General features: G+C 41.9%; 1 protein-coding gene across 9 annotated transcripts in view; it reads left to right on the top strand.

Annotated features, from left to right (window-relative positions):
• MAP4 (microtubule associated protein 4) overlaps positions 1–25,225 on the top strand; it is a 276,274-nt gene that overhangs the window by 192,459 nt on the left and 58,590 nt on the right. For 8 of the 9 annotated variants that reach the window (XM_073329155.1, XM_073329157.1, XM_073329162.1 and 5 more), the window contains 4 exons: positions 2,253–2,405; positions 4,448–4,603; positions 8,651–8,818; positions 10,002–14,519. In XM_073329155.1, the coding sequence (XP_073185256.1) occupies positions 2,253–2,405; positions 4,448–4,603; positions 8,651–8,818; positions 10,002–14,519 (4,995 nt within the window). The remainder of the gene's footprint in view (positions 1–2,252; positions 2,406–4,447; positions 4,604–8,650; positions 8,819–10,001; positions 14,520–25,225) is intronic. The other variant, XM_073329156.1, reaches the window with a different exon arrangement.

Genomic DNA, 25,225 nt, shown 5'->3' with positions numbered 1-25,225 from the left:
TTACACCTCCAGGAGCCAAATTTTAGTGTTGACGCTTCTGTAGTTAGGTCAACATAAGCTGCCCTGCGTCACGCTAACTCTGTAGCGTAGACCACACCTCAGGATTTGTTGGATTGCAACGATACTACTTGCACCTGTATACCTTTCCTAGTAATATATATTCTGTACCAATCATTTAATTTATTATGGAGAGGGTCATACCCTAGCTGAAATGGTGAACAATAAATATCAGCCAATGTCTTGGCTTTGGATACTCAAGTGTACTGCATAATTGGTATAACCTAGGAATAGGGCTATCTAGATCACCGAGCACAGTTGTGAGAGTATCAGCTATGGCTGGAAAAAGTGAATCCTGTAGCGTTGATTAAAGGAGGTGGTCAGATTAAAAAATCAGTTTTATAAAATGAATTTCTTGACCTTTGTCAACACTTTAGATCAGCGATCCTCAGACTGAGGCTCTCGAGCTGCAAGCGGCTCTTTAATGTGTCTTCTGCGGCTCTTTGCAACACATGATATTAAAACATGGTATGATTTAATTATTACCCAATCTAAGTTATTAACCGATCAGAATACTTTTACTATGTTATTAACCAAGTGTAGCTGATAAAATAATACTTGGTCAGTCATTTTGCTATGAGAATAATATATATAAAATAGTAAATGAAACAATGAAGTCATGCTACTGTGGCTCTTTTGGGTAATGTTGATCGTTAATTTGGCTCTTGAACCACTGAGTTCTGAGTATCATTGCTTTAGATTATTAAGAATCTAGTTTTAAAACTTAATTTACCTCCCACCATTTATACTGGTGCTCGCTTTTTTTGTATTTCACTAAGTTTGGACAACGAAAATAGACTTTTTTGGTTTTGGTCACTATTGTGTTCTGACTTGAGTGCCTTCGGACTATGCTGTGTAGCATATGGAGCAAATACTTCAGGAGAATATTTAAATCCAAATAAACTGTACGAAAATACTACTTTTGGTTTTATTAAGGTTTTGTTTAAAAAAAAAAAAAAAGAAAAAAACAAACAAAAAAACAAAACAAAAAACCCCTTGTTTTTAAAAGCTGAAATTTTGGGCTGAAACTGACTGAACAGTGTCCTTGAAGAATTTCAGTGCTTCTGAAGTCATTGGGAACTGGGAGACAGTTGATGTCTGTTGAATAAAATAAGAGCCCATGAGCCACATGCTAAAGCCTGTATACATACCAAGTTGAGTTCTGTTGTCAAGTGCAGAGTCAGGCGTTGCCAGTGTTTGGATCAGAGAAGAAGGTCCTGTTAGTAATTTAGTTGATGGTAGTGCCTTCTAAGTCAGGAATAAATCATTGCTCCTGCTTGAGATAGCCATGGGAACTGTGCAACCAGAGATGCTGTTTTTTTTAAAATATGATGGAAAACAAGGTTCTGAGCACATGTGGTCACTGAAGATCCCATGGTACTTTTTTCAAGTGTAGAGGTGTAGTCAGCTGAACGTATTTGTGTCCACACAGGAATTCTTCCATATCGTGCTATTTAAATAAGTCATTCTCATTCCTGTTTAATGCATGCTGCATGTTGCCACACGCCAGAAGATCACCAACTGTGCCTCCTCATATGCTCCTAGTGGATTTTCAGGCTATAAGACTGCATACCTGACTAGGAATTAGCTCTATTAAAAATAGGGTGTATAGTGGAATACAAAAAGAATGAGGAGTACTTGTAGCACCTTAGAGACTAACAAATTTATTTGAACATAAGCTTTTGTGAGCTACAGCTTATTTCATCGGATGCATGCAGTGGAAAATACAGTAGGAAGATAGATAGATATATATATGTATGTATGTATATACACACACACACCATGAAAAATGGGTGTTGCCATACACACTATAACAAGAGTGATCAATTAGGGTGAGCTATTATCAGCAGGAGAAAAAAACCCTTTGTAGTGATAATCAGGATGGCCCATTTTCAACAGTTGACAAGAAGATGTGAGTAACAGTGTGGGGGGTAATAAGCATGGGGAAATAGTTTTACTTTACAGTAGTTTGAGACACTTTGGTAATACGTGAGTGTCAAACAAGGCGTGTAGACAAGGATGCAGACTTTGGAGTATTTTGTACCTTTTGCTGCCATTTGTACAAGAAGGTGTATCTGTCATTACCACTAATAGGACTTATACACAGTCACATAAGGAAAAAATATCTAGTTTCTAGGTGCTTTTCCTCTTCTTGTCATCCCTCATTTACAAACTTCAGAACTAACAGTATTTAGTATACTTGTTAATCTCTGCAGCATCTGCTCCAGCTGTGGGAGAAGTATCTGTTCAAGTGATGGGACAAGTGTCTATTCCTGTAGTGGAAGAGCTGATGGTGTTTGAACCTTCTGTTGAGCAACACAAGTCCGCTCTTAATGAACCTCCAACAGGTAAGCAGACACCAGAAAGTCTGCATGAACTGTTCACTGGGGACTTAAATATTTTGGCAAATCCTGTTTGAATGCCACTATGAGATCTGAGTCTACAAAGGAAAGTCTTACTAAAACCCTGCTGTACAGTAACTGGTGTAAATCCAGATATACAAGTTCCAGTAAGATTGTTGAACACGAAAGAGTGAATTCATCCAAAGTAAATATTGCTCTGGTCTGTCTTAAATTCAGTCTCCTGGGTGCAGCTCAACTCTGCTGCCAAGGTATACACAAAAGGAAATGGCTCTCAAGGGTTTTTCATGTATACAATATGGAACTGATATTTTATTGTCCATTTAGGACTTTGCATTGCTCTAAAACACTATGAAATCTTTGGGGAAATCAAGGTTTCAGAGAGAGATTTAGTGCAAGCTGTCAGAAGGCATATTTGCCCACCCCTAGTGGTAATTATTTTATGTACATATTATGGTATCTAAAATACGTACTATAGTGCACAAGACATGCCAAGTGATGTATAGGCAAAAAGAAGACATAGTGCCTTCTCCAAAGGGCTTCTAATCTGAATAGGGCCTGTTAGATTTTATTGCTGGGTAGATACATTTTTTAGCAGTTTTGCCAGGTTGTTTTAGCTAAAGAATTCAGGGATTGAGGACAGGGATATCAAATGAGAAATGTTTATTTTCTGGCAGTGGGAAGGGGATTTTATTGTGTATGGGCCATGATCATTGTACAAGAAGGTACAATCAGAGGAAACTATGGTCCCTGCTGAGTCGAAGTTATGATCTAAGTTTGACCTACAGGATAGTTCAGACTCTCAATACCGGAAAGGTAAGCTCTAAAGTACACTCTGGTAAAGATAGCAGTCACTTTTTAAATGTTATGCACTTAATTCTTTAGTGTCTTAACATTGATAAGCTTTTTGGTAGAAGTGAGTTTTTAAGGGGAGAGGTTTTAACTAAAAGCAGCAGGCTAGGGAATGAGTCATAAGGGGTGGTGTGGAAGAAGGTGTGAATAAAAGAGCCAGACAGTGTGGGCAGATGTATTTACACAGGCAGTTTTAAGAAGTGGATAGGCTTCCAGGAGAAGTGAGGAGGAGGAAATGAAGGCTGAGACACAGGGTACAGGGGCGTAGAGAAGGTGAAGAGAAGTTGAGATTTTCTGTGGGAGGCCAGAGTAACCAATGAAAGGATAAGATTAGGGGAATGGAATAGTCAGAATAGTAGGAGTGGGGACATCATTTTGTGTGGTCTGAAAGGGAATGGGTTGAGAATCAGGTTAGCTAGTGAGGGAGGGGTGACAGTAACTGACACCAGTGGTGACCAAAGCCTGAACAAGGATTTTGGTGATCAGGATGGAGAGGAAGAATGAGAGGGAATTCAAGACAATACAGTGACAATGGCTGATGGGAGGAGAAGTAAGGTCATGGTATAGGTGGGCAAAAAAAGTGGTATTTCACCATGCTTAGTCTGAGCTGCTGACGAGACAGCTAGAATGAAATTGGAGGGACAGTTGAAGAGGTGAGATTGAACAAGTAGGGAATTATGATAGTTGGAGCCATGAGAGTAAAGAGTTCATTTGTAGATAAAGTGTAAAGTAAAAAGAAGAGGACTGAGGAAAGAACCTGGAGAGATCTCAGGAGAAGTGAGGGAGGAGGATCTGCCACAAGAGCTGCTGGTGTGGCAGGACAGCAGAGATGTAAAAGCCCAAGTTAGAGAGAGTGCTGGAGTGAAAGAGTGACTGTGTGCAGGCAGCAGAAAAAGAGGATCAGGAAATCCCTTAGACTTGCGCAGGAGGAGGTCAGAGTAGGCTCATACTTACTGGAGAGTTTGGGAAGAGTAGTTTCAAAGGAACAGATGGTAACTGGATTGCCTGGGATTAGGACGGAGCCAGAGGACAAGAATTCAAGGCACTGTAAATAGACTGCTTTCTCAAGGAACTTGCAGGCAAATTGGGGGAGGGAGGAGAGTAGTTGGAGAGGTAAGTGGGGTCTCAACTGTTTACAAGTAGAAAAACCACTAACTTTTAAAATTTGTTGTAAACAGTATCGTCTGCTCCAGCTGAGGTAATGGAACAAAAAGTGACGGTCCCAGAAGCCTCTACTCCTGGTGCAGATAGTACTCTTGTGGAAGAGAATAAACCATCTCCCAGCAAACATACAGAGCATCTTCCGAAGCCAAATGAACTCCCAGAGCTGGCAGGTGAGATCTATAAACCTGGGTACAAAATCAAGAGGGCTTCTTTGTTGTGAAGTCAGCATTTTTGATTGAGCTTAATAACTTCTTCCTCCCAATTTCTCTCTCACACTATTCCTCTGCCTTTGGCAGAGACCGTGCAAAGAAGACTTCAGCCCCAAGGTGAATGTTTTGGAAAGTTATGAGCATGTGAAAATGTGGGGTTATATAAGAAACTGTTTCTCAGCCTCAACCTGGCAGGGTAACCATTGCAGATTGCTGTAATGTAGATACGGTTTCCATTAAGGACTTGGGAGTGAATTTGTATTTCTCTTCCTTTTTTTCCCCATGCATATTTGTTGTATCCATTGAATGTGGTGGTTGGTTTATTACAGTTTTTATTTTTTATATCTTTTATTTTTATTTTTTATCTTTTATAACTATAAAGTAATTAAATGTATATAACTTAAAAAATTCAAGTTAATGAAAAATCTAATAGGTCTCTAATGTGATGACTTTAAAAGAACTAAATTGTCTGAATTTTATGTCCCTGTTAATTTTGTATGTATATTATAATAATAATAATAATAAGCACTTAAATGTAGTACATCAATCCAGATTTTGGAAGCTCTGTCCAAACTTTAATTTTCAATCAGCATTGTGAACCGAGTATTTGTTTTAGCTAGCATGTTACAGGATGTTTCTGGCCTTTTTTTAGGTGAAGTTAAAGGTTAACTTTCTCCTGTATTTTGGTAGTTTTACAAGTAAGCTTCCTTGCTAGTTGATACAGTTAACAAATATTGGGAAAAGCAACTGTACAATGGTAAAGCGTTACAAGTTCAGTTTAAGAATTGTGTGAAAGCCAGTGTTGTCTGAACTCTTGCTCCTTCTTCGAGTGCTTGCTCATGTCGATTCCATTCTAGGTGTGTGCGTGCCCCTGTGTGCAGTTGTCAGAGATTTTTGCCTTAGCAGTATCAGTAAGGCCACCCTTTGAGTGCCGTGCTCATGCTTTGGTATATCAGGCTCCACTGGCCCTATGCCCTCTCAGTTTCTTCTTACCACCTGTAGTGGTTAGTCGGAGTACCTTTCCTTGCATAGCAAGGGCTAACGGTTTTGTCTCTTCTGACTTCGAGCTTTAGGGTCTTGTAAATAGTTTCTTTATAATAGTTAGTGTTAAGTGTAGTTCGAAGTTAGAGTCCCAGCGGGGACTTTGCCCCAGGCGGGGCATGGCCTGATCTCCGGGGTTTAAGCCCTGAGTGGACTGGAACAGGCCTATGCCTGTAAGTGACCCACACACCAGCTGCCTCAAATGCCTAATGAATCACATATGAAGGACAAGTGTCATATTTGTACAAATTTTTGACCCAGGACTCAGAAAGAGCAGGATATTTATTTCCGGGCTCTTCTCATTTCCGGCCCTTCGTCCAGCTTCTGAGCCGTCCCTCCAAGACTCACCTAATACCTTGGTCTCAGTGCGCAGTGCACCCCTGGCTCTGCCCGGCACTGCTCTCCATCACTGGTGCCCAAAAAGAAAACGAGCATGGCTCCCTGGCACCAGGCAAGAAGGGCCATGGGACATTGGGCAAAGGACCCAGTTCAGGCCGTCCAGCCACTCCGAAGCTATGTGTACGTGCCTCCCTGGTCAGGGCCCTTAGCCCCTTAAAGGATCTACCACTGGCTCCCGGGAGCAGTAGGGGACCCAAACTCCTGATGGCTTTGACACCTTCCCAAGCTCCCCCGATGACGAGAGAGCAGAGGTCTCCGCCCATGCTGCCGGCACTGCCAATGCTGCAGGAAACATCAAAGGCTCCCTACGAGATCAAGCCAGCAGCTAAGAGGTCTCGGGGCAGTGGAGTGCTGCCGATGCCCCAAGACAAGGCAGTGCTCTCCTTCGCGCCACAGATCTCCAGAGTTGCAGCCCAGATCCTCTGGGGCTTGCCCTTGGTCACAGGCACTTCAATCGCAGTCCCCGCCATCTCAAAGCGAATTGCCTAAGGGGGGAGGCTCTAGTTTCCATACTACTGGCACCGTTTGCCCTCCTGCCAGTCATCCTCTTGGCGCAGATCTCGGTCATCCTCTTGGCGCAGATCTCGGTCATCCTCTTGGCGCAGATCTACAGTCGTCGTCTTCATCTCTGGATGAGGCTTCATCTCTGGACGATACAGTCTCCCACAGTATTCTTGCCAGCAAGTTAAAGAAGTATGGGCTGGATGAATGGACTACAAGGTGGATAGAAAGTTGGCTAGATTGTCAGGCTCAACCGGTAGTGATCAGTGGCTCCATGTCTAGTTGGCAGCCGGTATCAAGTGGAGTGCCCCAAGGGTCGGTCCTGGGGCCGGTTTTGTTCAATATCTTCATAAATGATCTGGAGGATGGTGTGGATTGCACCCTCAGCAAGTTTGCAGATGACACTAAACTGGGAGGAGAGGTAGATACACTGGAGGGTAGGGATAGGATACAGAGGGCCCTAGACAAATTAGAGGATTGGGCCAAAAGAAATCTGGTGAGGTTCAACAAGGACAAGTGCAGAGTCCTGCACTTAGCACGGAAGAATCCCATGCATCGCTACAGACTAGGGACTGAATGGCTAGGCAGCAGTTCTGCAGAAAAGGACCTAGGGGTGACAGTGGACGAGAAGCTGGATATGAGTCAACAGTGTGCCCTTGTTGCCAAGAAGGCCAATGGCATTTTGGGCTGTATAAGTAGGGGCATTGCCAGCAGATAGAGGGACGTGATCGTTCCCCTCTATTCGACATTGGTGAGGCCTCACCTGGAGTACTGTATCCAGTTTTGGGCCCCACACTACAAGAAGGATGTGGAAAAATTGGAAAACATCCAGCAGAGGGCAACAAAAATGATTAGGGGTCTGGAACACATGACTTATAAGGAGAGGCTGAGGGAACTGGGATTGTTTAGTCTGCAGAAGAGAAGAATGAGGGGGGATTTGATAGCTGCTTTCAACTACCTGAAAGGGGGTTCCAAAGAGGTTGGCTCTAGACTGTTCTCAGTGGTCACTGATGACAGAACAAGGAGTAATGGTCTCAAGTTGCAGCGAGGGAGGTTTAGGTTGGATATTAAGAAAAACTTTTTCACTAGGAGGGTGGTGAAACACTGGAATGCGTTACCTAGGGAGGTGGTGGAATCTCCTTCCTTAGAGGTTTTTAAGGTCAGGCTTGACAAAGTCCTGGCTGGGATGATTTAACTGGGAATTGGTCCTGCTTTGAGCAGGGGGTTGGACTAGATGACCTTCTGGGGTCCCTTCCAACCCTGATATTCTATGATTCTATGTTTGTGTCTCCTTATGCACTTACCCAGCAAGCTTGAGACGATGCTGACTTTGGCAGAGTAGTGTTGCAAGACCGTGAACTCTGAGCCCATCTTCATTGATATTGCTTGTGAGTCACCTAGAATGGAATTGACATGAGCAAGTATTTGAAGAAAATAGCTGTAGCTCACAAAAGCTTATGCTCAAATAAATGTTAGTCTCTAAGGTGCCACAAGTACCACTGTTTTCGTAACTCTTGATCTTCAAGACGTGTTGCTCGTGTCCATTCCATTACCTGTCCTCCTGCCCCTCTGCTGGAGTTGTCAGCGGGAAGGAACTGAGAGGGCATAGGGCCGGCGGCGCCTGATATACCAACACGTGAGCGCTGCACTCATGGGGGCAGCACAGCTGGCTCTATGGATACCGCTAAGGCAAAAATCTCCGTCCGCGCACATGGGCGCGCGCACACCTAGAATGGAATGGACATGAGCAACACATCTCGAAGAACTGTTCCGAAAAAGGTGGGTAACCATTTTTTCTTTCAAGAAAAGAGGCTTGACCTGTCTTCAGATAGCAAAGACAATCTTGTATATTTCACCTTTGACACCGCAACCATTTGGTAGGGTATTTGTCAAAGGGAATTTGACGGAGGAATATAGGTAGACAGGTTACAGAATCTTGTAAATTGCATCTGTATTCTAAACCAGAATGTACCCTTTTCTATATGCCTGTGTGTAAAATATTGGTTACGCTCATTCATCAGATGTGAAACATCCCATCTTATTGTGTTTTTTGTGTTTCAATTCCAGTGGAAGCAAAAGAACCATTTACATTAATAGAAACTAAAGAAACCCTTCCGGAAAAAACAGCTCCGGCTGCTGACCTGGCCATAGTAGAGAAGCTGAAGGAAGAGGCTGAGCTTAGTCATGCCCACCATATAGAACCTCCACAAGAGAAATCTCCATTGGAACCGACAGGTAGAGATTTGACAGTAGTTGGAATTTAGAATTAAAGTATGTTTTCTCTCTGAATACCATTCTTCCTTCTCCTACTAGCTGCATTTGTCTTACCCTTCAGCCACATGGGCAAGCACACGATTTTCTACAGCCAGCACTGTGCTGTCTTGTGAATTCATCACAATGATTCTGCTTGCACTTTGCCTCCAGTCTCTGCCCTGTCCCCTCTATAAATGATTTAATCTCCTTGGTTTCAGGACTACAAGTCCAAATTTGGATGCTGCTGCTATTTTCATTGGGAGATGGCTTATGTCTTCACTGCTAAAGCATTTAAACACTCACCTTCCCTCTCTTCTAATGCCATTTCCAACATGGCTCTTATTTTGGTGTTAAGACAAACCCAGTGTTCCTTGATTCTAGTAAAATAATCAAGGCAAATTCCTTTTCCAAATTAAGGTGTGTAGCTGAAGGAGGAAAACATAGTTTTGTCCCTGCTCCACTAACTCACCTCTCCATTGAGCCTAGATTGTTTGTTTCTGACTGGAGGCTGATTTGTGGGACCAGGGCTATGTAAGAAATGACTGACACTCTCTAAAGTTAATGGCTTATAACTGAGGAAAGTAGTGCTATCTACGTCTGAGTACAGAAAATTATTTTTCTTTTGATGAAGTTTTGCCTTCCACTGCTTTACGGGTGCTGTGGGAAACTTACTTCTAGCTTTTTCTTCCCATTACATCCACACGCTTTCTTCTTGAGCCTTACCTTTCTGCTATGCTTCTATTTCCTATTAAGGAAAGTTTCTAAACTAGAGGGTTGTAACTGGTGTAGCTGCTGTCTTGTCTTGCTAAGATAACAGGAAAAATGGATCCCTAATGCCTTTTCTAAATATTGGTAATTTCTCACTACAAGAGCAGTTGTTTTATGGGAGTAAAGATCACCCACTGTACAAAAAATGACTGTTAATCTCTGTCATTGATCTATTTTACTTACTTACCAGTAACACAGAAATTAAACATAAAACCTATTTTAAAGTTAGCTTTCTTAAACAGCACCACTAAAACTGGGTTTGGGGTTAGTATGGTATCAGTGTGTTTAAAAGTTCTGCATATGTGACTGAGGCGGTCAGTAAAATAAAAAATTGGCTAACATCAGACTTTTTAGCAAATAGTTGCTCTGATACTTGAGCAAACTTCCTGTATTCCAGGTGTACCTACTGCACAAGTAAGGCAAGCTAACAAATCAAGTGACCGCAGGTTTGGCAGAGCAAAACCTGCAGCAGTGCCTGGTGCAGATGTCCCAGAGGAACTTCTAGTAGATCTCCCACAACAGAAGAGTAGTGACCCAAAAGCAGACCCCTTTTCTATGCCAGAACTTGGATGGGTCTCTGGAACATTCTCACGGACTAGGGCACCACATAAAAAGGCAGCCGGGCAGCTACTCAGCATACCGTCTGAGTTTGTGGAGAGCCAGAGAGATGTACCTAGAGAGACCTGGGATTCAGAAGGTTCTCCAGTGATTGTGAAGAAGAAGAAGAAGAAACCGAAACAAAAGAGAAACCACCATCCAAGAACAATGGAGTTGGGGGATGAAAATGTAGGAGTTTCTAAAGCTCCCAAAGTTTCCCTCTTTGCTGCTGAACTGCAAAAGCCAGACATTCCCTTTGTCTTGCCTGCTGAAGGTGTCAAAGAGCACTCTACTTCCTCAAGAGAGGGCAAGAGGAAGGGAACTTCAGATATACCAAGGGATGCTAAGGTAGGAACTGAAAGCCACCTCTTAGACGATCAAAATATTATCTCAAGTCCCGCAGCAGGCCAGCAGAGCCTGAAAACTGAAGGACCATTTAAATTTTTGTTGGATGCAAAAGCTGGAGAAGTCATGAAACCAGAAGAAATGAAAGATGACAGTTTGTTGCAGTCTAAAAGCAAAAACAAACAGGTACCCTTGGAGAAGCTAGAATGCAAGGCAGAACACACTAAGATGGGGGATCCTGCATCAGCACTGACACAAACCAAACCTATGGAAATAAGTTTTGTTGAAAAAAACAAAAAGATTGAGTGTAAACATTCAGAGCATTCAGACCTTAAAGCATCTCTTTCAAAAGGCATCAACCTAAACAAAGTGGACACTCCTTTGGAGGCCAAACCTGTAGAAATTAGCCTTATTGATGAAAATAAAGAGATTAAGTGCGTATCTCCCAAACGTGTAGCAGCAGATGAGACCGTTCCAAGTGAAGTTCAAACTCCCTTTGGGGCACTGGTGGGAGAGAAACCAAAGAAAAGAGGTAGTGATAAAAAAAGCAGAAAGACTGAAAATGGTATCTTCAAGCAGCCTGCTGTTTTAGAGATTAAGACAGATGCAACCAATCTTCCTGCTGTAGCAAAGAGAGTCGACAAAACTAAAGAAACAGATTCCTTTGATAAAAGCCAAGAGACTGGCTCTGTTACTTCAGAGCCTCCATTGGAAACTGCAACAGATATTACTAAAGTACCCCTTATACCATTGGTCTCAGACAAACCTAAAGAGGGCATTGCTGGGAAAAACAAAAAGGCTGACTTCAGTTTTTCAGAGCAGCCATTTCTTTTGGAAACTAAGACAGATACAGCCAAACTTCCTGCTCCTGCTGAGACAGTCGACATAGCTAACATAGATTTTACTGATAAAAGCAAACAGACTGGATTCACTGCATTGGATCATCCAACTGAGACAGATCCCAACATGGCACTGGTTACGGACAAACCTAAAAAGAGGGATAGTGATGGGAAGAACAAAAAGGTTAAAAATTTCTCTGAGCAGCCAGTTCTTCTGGAGGCTGAGAGAGACCTGAACAAACTTCCTGCTGTAGCTGAGACAGCTGACAAAACTAAAGAAATAATCTTTACTGATAAAGACAAAGAGACGGGCTTTGCTATTGCAGAGCATTCATTGGAGAATATGACAGGTCCCAGTACTGCAAAGGTGGCAGACAAGCCTAAGAAAAGGACTAGTGATGGAAAAAACAAAAAGGCTGAAAAAAGTTATTTCCAGCAGCCATTTTTTCTGGAGGTTAAGGAAGACACAAGCAGTCTTCCTGCTGTAATGGAGAAGGATGACCAAACTAAAAAAATATTTTTCACTGATAAAGGTAAAGAGACTGATTTTACTATTGCAGAACATCTGTTGGAGGGTGCAACAGCTACAGTGAAGGTACAAGGTCCCACTACAACACTGGTAACAGAAGAACCTAAAAATGGTATGACTGGGAAAAGTGAAAAGGCTGAATTCAGTATTTCAAAACAGCCACTTCTTTTGGAGACTAAAACAGATGCGGCCAAACTTTCTGCTAGTGCTGAGACAATCAGCAAAACAAAAGAAGATAGTTTGATGGATAAAAGCATAGAGACTGAATTTACTACAGATTCCAGTAGAGCACTGATGACTGACAAACCTGAAAAGGAGGACAGTGACAGGAAAGGCAAAAAAGCTGAAAAAGGTTCTTTTGAGCAGCCTTTTCTTCTGGAAACTAAGACAGACACACGCAAGCTTCCTACTGTAGTGGAAAAGGCTGAAAAAATTAAAGAAATGGGTTTTGGTGATATAGGCAAGGAGCCTATTTTTACTACAGCAGGGCTTCAACTGGAGAATTTGACAGATACAACCACGGTACAAGTTCCCACTATGAAACTGATAACAGAAAAACCTAAAATAAAGGAAAGTAATGAAAAAAGTTTCTTTGAGCAACTTGTTCCGTCAGATTATGAAATGGACACAGCAAAGTCCAAAACACTCTTCAAAACTAAAGAAACTCATTCCTCTGATAAAGGCAAGGAGACTGATTTTACTACTTTAGATCACCTCTTGGAGGATATAACAGATACAGCTAAGGCACACATTCCCATTACAGAACTGGTGGCGGACAAACCTAAGAAGAGGTGTAGTGATGGGAAAAGCAAAAAGATTGAAAATAGTGCTGAGCACCTTGCTGTCTTGGAGGCAAAGACAGACTCCGTTAAACTTCCTGCAGTAGTCGAGGAGGCTGATAAAATTAAAGAAATTCACTCCACTGATAAAGGCAAGGAGACTCAATTTACTACTTCAGAGCATCTGTTAGAGGATATAACAGATACAGCTAAAATACAAACACCCATTACACCATTGGTGACAGGAAAACCAAAAGAGAATAATGAGAACAGCACAAAGGCTGATGTTGGTTTGGAGAAGCCATTTCTTTTGGAGACTAAAGTAGATACAGCCACACTTCCTGGTGGTGCTGATGAGATAGTCGACAAAACTGAAGCTGTAACTTCTTCTGATAAAAACAGAGAGGCTGGATTTACTATTTTAGAACATCGAACGACGATAGAGCCCGGTTCAGCACTGGTGCCTAATAAGTGTAAAAAGAGGGGTAATGATGGAAAAAACAAAAAGGCTAAAAATGCCTCTGAACAGCCAGTTCTTCTGGAGACTAAGACCGACAAAAGCAAAATACAGCCTCCCATAGTAACCGATCTGGAGTACCAAATGGAAGAAATGGGTCTTGTAGATGAAAATCAAAATATTAAAAATTTCTCCTCTGAGCATCAAATGCTTTGGGATAATAAGGTGGACTTGTTCACACCCTACACTCAGTCTAGAGCAGCTGGTGTTGACAGAGTTGGCAAAGCTTATTCTATAGACAAAAATCAAGGGCTTGCCAGTATCTTTCCAGAGTACCCCATAAAGGATGATGGAAGTAAGGTGCCACTGCCTCCTGGAGTGGTTTTGGAGGGCACCAACAAAGAGTCCAGCATGGGTGACAAAAGGGAGAAAAATAAGCACAGCCATTCTGAGCATCCAGTCAACCTGGAAGGTGAAGAGGCTGGTGTACCGGCTTTCACTTCAGTGAAGGAGGGTGATAAAATCAAAGTGACTAGCGCTGGGGAGAAGAAGAAGAAAGGTAAATGGCCTTCCTTGGATTCTCCAGTTAAACAGGATGCCAAGGCAGGAGGGGATGAAGTGCACACTTCCATTTTAGCAGAGATTGATGACAAAGAAATAAGTTTCACTGATGAAAAGCAAAGCACTGAGTGTGCTTCCTTGGAGCATCTGGTGAAGGAGACAGATGCCATAAAGGGAACAATTCCCACAGATGCCAAAGTAATGGACAAAATGGAAGGAAGTAGCTGTGCTGGTGAGAAGGATGTTGGATGCATCTCTCCGGAACTTACAGTGCAATGGGAGAATAAAGCAGAAGCAGTTGTTCTGCAGGTTCTGGCTGCAGCAGTGGTGGTGAACAAGACTAAAGAGACTGAGCTGGGTGAAAGAAAGAAGAGTGAACAAAGCTTCCCTGAGTGCCCAGTTAGTTTAGAAAAAAAGACAGATGCAGCTGAGGCTGCTGGTGTGATTCTGAGAGATGCCCAAACAGAGGAAATCAGTCCGATTGATAAAATTAAAGGCCATTCTGAACACTCAGAAGGTGGTGATGCTGACAAGATAGAGGCTGGCTTGAAGGACTTCCAAGCTTTGAAGTCTGAAGAGGATAAATGTGCAGACTTACCTCAGAAAAAGATACATGGTTCTGGACAAAAAGTGTTGAAAGAGACAAAGAAAGAGGAGAGAGTCAAAGCTACGGAACAGATAAAAGGCTACATGAGACCCACAAAGTCAAGAGGGCTTCCTACTCCACCACCAAGGCTTGCTGTCCAAGATCGAGAGAAACCAAGGCAGCTGAAAGCCAATGGTATGAGTCGGCAAAGGCAAGAAAAAGGTGTGTGCTTGTGATTTGAGCTAGCAGCAGTAACGCAGACAGCTTGCGTGTGAGACCTTGCTACTTGTCAGTGCGTTGGCATGAATACATAACTGTTAATTCTGTGTGTCACAAACAAATGTGGCATGACTGTTTTGGCTGATCTTAAAAGGCTCTTAATTCTGCTTGCCTGTCTCACGGTGCTAATTCCCAAGTTTTAGAAGGATTGAACGTTTGGTTTGAATTCTAAAGCTGTTTCTTTGGGTTGCATTTAAAGTCCATTTACAAATTAAACTAAACTGTACTTTGAGCATTATGGTGAAATTAATATCTCAGCACCAGAAACTGAGTGTGCTATTTGTCAGAGATGCAGGACTTCCTATAGTCAGTCTTGGACCAGTGACAGAGAAGTAGTGCTTGATCAAGGAAACTAACTGAAATTTATTAGGTTTCAGAGTAGCAGCTGTGTTAGTCTGTATTCGCAAAAAGAAAAGGAGGACTTGTGGCACCTTAGAGACTGTAGCTCACGAAAGCTTATGCTTATGCTCAAATAAATTTGTTAGTCTCTAAGGTGCCACAAGTCCTCCTTTTTCTTTTTGAAATTGATTAGAAATTAATGGCCTATACAACTGGAGAGCAGGGAATTGCAGATTTCTGTAGTATGAAATGTTCCTTCCTATCCCTGGCAGGTTGTGTGATCTGACTTTAAAATCACATTAGTCTAATTACATCTATTGCTTTTTTCTCCTGCACTTGAATTCTGACCATTTCAACTATCTCAAAACCATCAAAGGTATAAAAATCTGTGCTTCATCCCAACTGATTAGCTTTAGGAAACATTAATCTCTGACTCTAGCAGCTTGAGAAATAGCAAGTAATTGGATTGATGTAATTTTAAGATTTGATCCCCCTCTACCTGTTAGGGCTACCTGTTACCTGTTAGGGCTAGAAACATTTTGGTGGGACCAGTAAAACTTTTTCAAGTACCAGTCCTGGCCAGGATTCACAGAGAATTTGGATCTCTTTTGACCCAAGCTGTCTGCCTGTGAAATGGAGCCTGTGTCTTGGCTGTGTTTTGACGAGTGTGTATATATGATTTAAAAACAACCAACCTGGGACTTACGATGCTACAAACCTCCTTTAAAAGTGTGCTCTTTCATCTTATCAATGAATTTTGATGTAATGAAGTGGCCTGGCAAGGGTACCTCATCCCTATCTACAAGCTGTTGTTTTTGTACTGTCGTTAAGGCATGAAACTTCCCTGTTTCTCTTTTAGCAGATTTCCACATTGTCAGCATGAATGATACAGCCGCTAAATTTAATAAACATGGAGCCCAAGTCAGCCTTAACATTCTGGTCAGGTTTTTGAGAGGTTTTGTAATTTTAATGAGTGTTGCATAACCCAGAGTAGTTCTATTTTGGAAGTGGTTGCTCTGCATGAACTTGTGCCCATAGAAGTATGCTGCATGATGGTACAAAGTGGAGCGAACGCAAAAGGCAGTGTCTTTAAAAATAAAAAAACCTTTATAATCTGCTAGAAGCCTTTTTGTTTCTCTTTGTAAACTGTTACCTTTAAAGGGATAGTTGTAAAGCTGGGAGATTCCTGCAAAAAAAGAAAAGCACTTCCTGACTGTTGCACAGGTAAATTTTACTGAAAACTGCACAATACATCAAAGGACTCCCAACTGCAGTGCAGAATGGCTACATGTAAGTAGATTGATATGCGGCTTGCATTTGCAAGTTAGTACTATATAAGGCCACATAGAAGCTTTCTAATTAAGCATAATTGCCTCAATCCTTGACTACGCTAAGTAACACTTTGTAGATTGACAGTTGTTTTTTAGAGAAGCTGTGAATGATTGAGTTTATTTTGGAGATGTTGGTTGACACATTTCCGACCCCAATTTGAATGCACGTTCTGTCAGGTGCAGGATTGATGATGAGGGCTTGAAGGGATGGCTCTGGCCTCCGGCATGGTTCTTAGGCAAACTATTGTTGACTGCACAACATTTGGGCTGAGTGACAAAATGTTACTTTCAATAAAGCACAGAACACTGTGGGGACAAAAAGACACCTTTGACTGGCTCTTGTCCATATATTTGTGTCTTATTTTCTTTCCATCCCTACACCTTCTAACTAGTAATGAAGCAACCATTTAGTGAATTCCCAAGGACTATGAATATCCTAGCTTAATTCCTAAATGCAAAAAAAGTTTGTGTAAAATTTATTTAGGATGGCTCGTACTTTATCAAGTGAACAGTAAACTTGTGTCAGATAAATACAGGTTAAAAACATTGATCAGCATGACAAAGATTTTATGAGGTTTAAGTAGTGTATGAAGCGTAGTCTTGTTTACTGGTTAGAGCAGGAGTTAGTGGGAGCCAGGAGAAGACCTTTATTCTATTCCAAACTCTCTCACTGATTTGCTTTGCCAGGGGCAAATTACTTACCTTCTGTACTCCAGTTTACCCTAGTTTCTGTAGGAATAATACTTAACTGTGTAAAGTGCTTTGAAATCCTTGGATGAAAGATGTTATAAAATTGCTTAAATATTGCTATAATATCTATAAATAGAATAGCTTTATAAAACTGTAATTTTTATTTTAAAAAACAAACAAACAATTTTAAGGTGTTTCTGGGGTCTACATAAATCATGAGCGTGAAACTTACCGGTAAATGTCTCCATACTTGTCACCAGAACGCAGATTACAATATCACTGTGTATTGTGGCTGTGGATTTATAATCGTCCATGAGATCTGTTACATATTTACATCTCTTGCTCTTCAAACTTATGTAAATTTGTTCATCTGAATACCACATCTGAGTATTTTGGAGAATGTTCTGCTAAAGATTAGCTACTGAAATTTGTTTAGCAAAACTAGAGGGCTGCTTGTGAGATCTGTAACTACTGTGTGCGTGTGCTCCAGTACAACAGGATGGCTTCTCTAAATTTATATGGAGGCATTTATGTAATGTTAGTGTTGCTATACACCAGTGTTTTATATAATGTAGAACATGATTTGATTTCTGCCCCAAAGAGCTTTTGTCGCTTCTTGGAAGACATGGCAATTACAATGCTGTAGATATCTTTATTTGATAGGACGGTTCCCTACATTTTATATGTGGATTAGCTACAAAAAAAACCTGTTAAAATGCTGTTGTGTAGATTGCAAAGTGAAGCATTCAAAGTTAGAAAATGGCAGATTTGTGATTGCCCATGCAGCTTTCTGCCTCTTGTATGATTGTTTACTATATTCAACCTTGTCCCTTCTGTTCCCTGTTACAGCCATTACTAGAACCATACAGGTATTCTGGAAACCTATTTCACATTTTTAACACCACTGGGCAGTAAGGATTATAACCAAAATCTGCCTGTTGTAGGGTGACTGCCTCCCTCAGGACCTCATAGTGGCTGTGCATGTGGCCACCCCCTCAGTTTCCCTCTTCTAGGGCCCGCAGTAACGCCACACAAGCTTTCCAAATATAAATAGTTCTTTGCAAGGTTAATTTATTACAGAAGTCCCACAACCATAGTCCAGAATTTCCCAACGTAGTCAAACTGTACGTTCAGTCTTCAGGTCCCAACAGTCTATCAACACACCATGTACAGTACAGCTCTGACATCTCTCAACATGTTCAGGCTCTCTGGTACAGCTCTAGTGGCATGCACCCCATTTTAGACTCTTAGGTTTGGCTCCAGCATATTTTACTACACCTCATCTCTTGGGTACATGTTTGGTGTGTCTCACCATGCTTCGCTCCTGCCCTTCTAGCTTTTCTGTCGTGTTTCCTTCTCAGATATGGTTCCAGCTGGCTCACTTGTCCATAATTCCCGAGACTTCAGCCCTCTCTGGCCCTCTGGGTTCAGTTCTCCAACTCAAAGAGCCAGCAAGTATCTCCCCCTTCTGCTCTCAACCTTCAGCGTCCTCTGGTCTGGGGAAGTTTTGTAAATAACCACCCCTCCCCGACTGCCTTCCACTTTCAGCAGCCTCATCTGGCTCCGTTGCTCAACCAAGGAGCTCTCTCCATTCCCTCCATTAAGGTGATCCTCTCCCTAAAGCTCTCAACCTTGTTGTGTTCTTCTGGGCTCTCTCGAGACTCTGGATTATGGACTCTACCTCTCTGGGTTTTTGACTGTCCCTTGCCTTTGGGCTGTCTCTCATCTGTAACTCACAGGGCAGCTCTGCCCTCCCTATTACACCAAACTAGGGCATATCTGAACTGGAACAGGACAACTGGGCCTGATTTCATTTCAGGGACCAGCAAATCCTATTCCTCTGCCATGGTGGTAGGGTCAACATTTATCAGGCAAGTTTTTTTTAGCAGCCGTTATGCTTCATTTTGGCTTGAGTTATAAGTAGGATTAGATGTGTAAAGAATGCAGTAGTGTAGGAATCTCAGTATGGACATAGACATCCCTACCAGTAACAATGCAGCTGACCTCATGCTGAGGAATGGAGATGGGGTAAATGATACTAGGGTTTCATTCTCCCAGTGTTGAACTATCCCAGTCAGACTTCCAAATAGTATTCCCCATGCCCACCCCTTCTATTCCCGTCCCCCCACTCAGCTGGTATCTGTGTCAACACTAAAGGCTTCCTGGGAAAAAGTCCCTCTCTAGCCTATATCTTAAGGAACAGCATACTACGAATAGTCTTGCTTACCTAGCTCTCCATGTTTTTGTTTTTATCCACCTGTTGTCTTCCTCACATTTATATTTTGTAAGCTCTTAAGGACAAGAACTATCTTTGTATGTACAGTGCCTGTTATAGTGGTCCTTGAACCTTGACTGTGTCTTCTAGACAAAATGTAAAGGAGCAGCGTATGGAATACCAGTGTTGGGAGTATTGGCTGTTAAAAGGTTCTGAAAATTACCCTGTCGGACAGGGATTTGAAGGGCCACTTTGAGCGGTGGTCTCCAACTTAGCTTTTTATCCTACTCTCCTTTGTTGCCCTCTGCTGGCATTCTTCCAGCACCCTTTCCTTTAGCTAACAACAGCCAGCTGTCTCCAGAGTAGTCACCAATACCCATCATTGGCATAATCCTTTTCAGTGTGTAACATATCGTAGTTCACATTTTTAATCTGACAGCTTTACATCCCTCATATGTAAATAAAATATGTTCAACATCCAGTAGAGCCATCTCTAATTAATTACAATGTTTTCTTCTGTTCTACAACCACAGTGATGCCCTTTCTCTGAATGTTGTCTTTTCCTGGCTGTTCTGAATTATACTGGTGTCATTCATGCTGTTAATCTGTTAGCATTTCCATTATAACCCTCCTCATTCACACAGTTTCAATGGTTTATAATTCTGCTGTGACTTAGTCTCTGCTATAACTGAGTACGTAGACAGTTACACATGGCTGTCTAATGGAAATTATTGCCAAATCATGACCTCAAGCACACAATTCTGTGCACAAATGCCTTTTAATCAAATATGTTTGGTTTTATTAGTAACACAATATCTGCCATACTGTATCAGACTAATGTTCCATTCAGATCAGTATCTGGTCTCAAAGTTGGCAATATTAGATGTTTGAGGAAGACATTAGAGGCCCTGTAATGGACAGTATTTTCTTCATAGTCTTAAGCAGTTAGTGATGAGTTTACATCCTGAAGCATAAAGGTTTCTATTCCTTACGATTTTTTTATCCTATATAGCAGAACTGCAGATAATCTTGTTCATATGAATGTATATAATTGTCACAGGGTCTGCTCACCACTAGTGTGCCGCCTCCTGGTCGCTGATTTCATGTCCGATTCCACCTTTCCACATCTCGCCACACGCACTGCCTTCTCTTTCTGGCTCTCAGTGAGGCAAGGTATTCCGTGTTCATGGCTTTGCCCTCTGTCCAAGTCAGTGTGTCCTCCCCTTTCAGGGTATCAAAGTCTCTTTTTACAAACGGGCTGAGGCAGTCTTCTCATTCACTGCCCAGCCAGTGTCACTTCCCCAGTGGCTGGTGGGGGAACCAGGGCCCACCACAGGTTCCAGCTCAGGGACCCTCTAATCAGCAGCCAAGGTCTGTTTCATTTTAGACCTTACTGCCTTTTTCCTGAGCCTTTCCTAACCTTCTGGCTCCCCCCGCTTCTCTGGGTTTGGTAGCTTCAAAATTCCCTCTTCCCAGGAAGTAATTGTAGGGTACTTCCCTGCAGCTCCCTCCCTGCGGCCAACTTCCTGTCTATAAATGCAGCCCTCCTCAGCTCCCTTGTTGTTCAGTCAGGGGATTATTTAAACCACCTGATTCCCCTCGCTATGGCATGTCTAGTTAATTGGCCCCCTTAGCCTACATGAACCCTTTCAGGGCAAATATGGGGTCAACACCCCCATCACAATAATCCTTTGTTAAATACAACTAAACTTTGTGTCAATGACTGTAAAGTGTGGGAAGTAATGAGGCATGTGAGTTCAGTGTACAGTCTCAGGCTTCAGGCCTTGTGTCAAAGCTTTAATAGGTTTGTTTTATTTGCAGTGAATGTTTGGCTGATCAGCAGGAAGTGTGTGCATCTGTGTCAACCTACACTCAAGTGAATATCCAAATTATAATTTTATGATCTTGGCTTTTAATGCCAAAGTATATCCTCAATCAATCTGATCAGTAAGATTATTGACTGTTATTGGTAGTGACAAAGAGAGAGAGAACGTCTCTCGGAGAAGCTGGCAAGGAGTAGTTCATCATTCTGGAAGGTTGCGTTGCCTTGGAAACTAGTGCAAAGGACTGCACAGAAACAATTGTGTTAGATAAAAAAAGAGGCATTAAATGGGATAAGTAATAGCTTCAGGATTGAAGCAAAAATAGAAACACTAGGCTTATTCATCTGCTGGGGATGGAAGCTTGCAGATTGGATTTTAAATCATGACGTGTTGATATAGTGATCTGGTCTGCTTTGGTATTGGCATTGTAAGAGCCTACGTAGTCATGTGTTGTACTTGTATCTTCAAAACTACTAAAATGGGCAGCAGTTCCTTGCAATCTCTTGAATTGAAAGGTGTCTCTTCCCTTAGAAAGTGATGGTTAAATTCAGTGAGACAACATAAGCATCAAAATATTTTAAGCAGCTAGAGATACTGATGGCTATAGGTGTGTTTGGTGGGTTTTTAATATTGTACTTAAATATATTTTAGTATATAAGGGGCTTTTCAGCTTTATTGGCTAGGTCATTTTAGTCTTTTGCGTGCGCAATGTACCTTTAAGAGGATTCAGGATTTAATTATGGCAGGAGGAAAAGTGTAGATTGAATACAAGTAGGTCCCAAACTTCCTTCTGAATAAATATGCTGCAGTTTCACCATTGAAAGGTTGAGAGAGGCTTTAGATAATAGAGGCATCTATTCATCTGGAAGCAGCACTGGGATCTGATTGGCTATGGCTCGTTACTGTTTCACTGCCTTTATCTGACACTTTCCTAAAAGAAAAGCCAGTGGGGAGTGATAAGGATTGTGAAACTCAGAATTCTGACATCCAAGAAATCTGTCTTCCTCAAGACAACTGACGAACCAGTAGAGGGGCGTGGAGTCTTGAATTTATACCCTCTGAAGACGAAGTCTTTTGCTGTCCCTAGCCATCATCTTGCTCTTTAGGATGCAACTTTCCTCAAATTTACTCTTTTGCTTTTTGCACGGAATCACTCAATCACGAATAGTTCTCTGGAGAGCTCCCCATCCTTTCCTGCTTATCCTTCACTGACTGATATGTCTTTTCCTCCAAGTGCAGCACCTCTTTTTTTAGTATCTAGGAGGTAAAAGCCACATAAGAAGCCTGTAGCGGAGCTGGGAACAAAACTCAGATCTCGGGACTCCCAGTCCTGTGCTTTATCCACTAGACTCCTGAGGAGATCCAGAAATGAGGAGATCCAGAGGTGTAGTCTATGAGGAGACCAGTGTTAAGAAGTTTTCATGAAAAAAGCATTTGGAGAAGAATGAGGGTGGTTGGTGCATGGAAACTGGGGGGCTGTTCTAAGGGTAGGGGACAGTATAAATAAAAGTGTGTGAGCAAGAAGGTATGTAGGTTGAAGCAAGGATAGATGTAGATATGGTGAAGTTGCGAAGAGGCTAAGAATGACAAGCAGAGTGGGTCAGCTTGACAATGTCCTGGGACAGCTAGCTGTAGGTTAACTGCAGTCATAGCTTTTGGTAAGAGCTGCATTGTGTGGTGTTGGAGTTGGACTCTTCACTTTATTTTTCCTTTCAAAATAATAGTTATTCTGTACAGTTAGATCCTGATTGACAGCTAACATATTTTGGCATGCAGGAAAAAAATTAGGATGATAAAAATATAGACAGTGTTTTGCAAACATTAAACTAAAACTTAAAAGAAAAGATCAAAACAAAAATTGTGTCATTGGGCTACTAATTGTGTGTGGTAGTACACTATGCAACTCAATTTTTCTGTTTAGCTGCTTGAATCGAATTTCTCTAGCACTGTCAAATATCTTGCATGGCATCCACCTGGCTTGGAAAGGAACAAAAAACATTAATTCTTGAGCAGTCACCTGCCATTCTATGTGTGCTGCTACACTAGCTTCTGCTACCTTAAGTCCATATAGCTCACCCCTTGGATTGGACCAATACAACCATATTGCAAAGCTTGGTTCTTTTAAGCATCTCTCTTAGGATGTGGTATATCTTCAGCAGAGCGTGATGTGGATGTTCACAAGATGCTGAAGGGAGAGGTGTGAGGGAGGGAGGAAAACAGCACCTCAGAGCTTAACAATTACAGTGCTCCAGTGTCCCAGACTTGTACTAGCCAGTTCAGGACCTGTACCAGAAAAGTAGTGCTAATTGAAGTAGCGACAATTCTCGCATCTCTTTCTTTGCAAACCACTAGGACTACACAAGCATCTTGTATCCCATTGGAATTCTGAGAACTGGTCTCTGCTTTCCGGTGACATAAAGCATTCCTCTCTTGCCCTGATCGGTTGTGAAATATTAAACCCTAAAATCATAGCATGCCACTTTGCTTCATTTTTCTTACTTTATTTTCTACATAATTATAGCTGCCACTCTTTCAAGAACTGCTAGAACTAGAAACCAGTGCTTTGAACATTAGAAAACATCGAAAACCTGCTTTCATCAGTGTAGAGCATTAATAGAACTCTAGTAAGTTGAGATCTGCTGCTAAAATCCTGTTTAGAACTGATTGAAGTGATGGGGAAGCAACATAAAGTAACTGAGATTAAATGACTTAAAGGTTTGGGATTTTGTGACCTGTCAGGTACGTTGGTGAGACCAGTATGTATACTTTTAGGACCAGCAAATGTTTCCAAGTGCTAGCCTTGCACCAATTAGTAGACAGGGAATAAAAATATTGATCTGTAGGTCACATTTCACACAGCAAGATGTCTAAGAATATTTAAATCACTTTAAAAAATGAGGTCTTTTGAGAATGGTAGGGCTGGTGGGTGGAAGTATTTTAGTTAAATGGAGGGTGTAGAAACTGTGGGTATAATTTACAGTACATTACTCATTGTTTTTAAATATAGCAACGTCTCAAACCCAGAATTCGAATACAAGTAGATGAATGTGTGGATCAGAGCGTGTTATCTCTGCAGCAGGTTAAATTCAGGGGGCGTACTGCAGCTCAAGCATTTCTACATTGAGTCTAAAAATAAATTTATCAAAATTAAACTGAAACAGGAATCATTGTTACTGTTTCCTCACACCAAGGGCAAAATTCCTCCAAGGCAGGAGTTTTTCTGGCTGTATGTGCAATGATCATTCTTCCTAAAGTTCTGTAATCTTGACTCAAAGAGGAGGGTTTATCTAGTGCAGGATTACTTCGCACTGGGCCTCTAAAGACAAGGGCAGCACCCCTTGGTGCTGGTAGGGGAATGCATCGCTCCAAGTGTCAATGGTAAATGATAGAGGCAATCTTTAGTGCTTTCAGGAAGTTCTCAGATTCTACTGGGAACGTCATTACATGTAATTAAATGTAATTGGTTTTAAACTGGGCCTTCCTTCATAGATGTCTTTAGAAGATGTGGTCTGTTTAATTGACCTGCCTTTAAAAGCTATTTATTCCAAAATTAACAACAACAAAAGTCTAGATGACTTTGCTTCCTAAAGTAGCACATGTTCTAAGGCCTGTTTATCTGCTGTTAGGGCATTCTGAAGTCACTGAAGTCTGAGCCTGTCCCACATCTCTCTACAGGCTGAGCCTGCTGCCTGTCCTGCTTCCCATGTGGTTCACTGGGAGAGATTCACTGGATGTGGGAATTTCTAAGGAACAAAACGCTGCAGGATCACAGGCTAGTAACAGGTCGAATATGCTTAACAGTTACACTTCAAAATTGAGCACTTGGAAACACTGTTCCTCACTTACTGGCCTGACCAAATTGGAGTCGGAGAGCCTGTGTTACTTCAAACAAGCTGGTGACCTTAGCAGTACCCTTCCCTAATTTGAGTATCTGTCTGGTCCTACACTGATGTAGAAGGAACTCAGGGCTCCATGGCCGTTAGGTAGAGGAATTTGGGACAGTGTGTTACCAGGCCAGCCTCTCTTAGCCAGCTCCCTTTCTCACCCAGCGGTTAAATGGCCTTTACATACGGCATCTCAGCTGCCCTTATATGTAATCATACACCAAAAAGTGAAGCCGTCCTTGCACTTTATCTCCCACTGCTGGAAATTCCTGTTACCAGGAGCCTATTTTCAGTTTGTAGTGAAGGGGATAGCTTAACCATTACAATTCAAGGACAATAATGGATAACATCTCCCCACCTCCATCAA

The sequence above is a fragment of the Lepidochelys kempii genome, chromosome 2 (genome assembly GCF_965140265.1).
Source record: "Lepidochelys kempii isolate rLepKem1 chromosome 2, rLepKem1.hap2, whole genome shotgun sequence".
NCBI classification, from domain to species: Eukaryota; Metazoa; Chordata; order Testudines; family Cheloniidae; genus Lepidochelys; species Lepidochelys kempii.
This window is presented reverse-complemented; position numbering and strand designations above follow the sequence as displayed.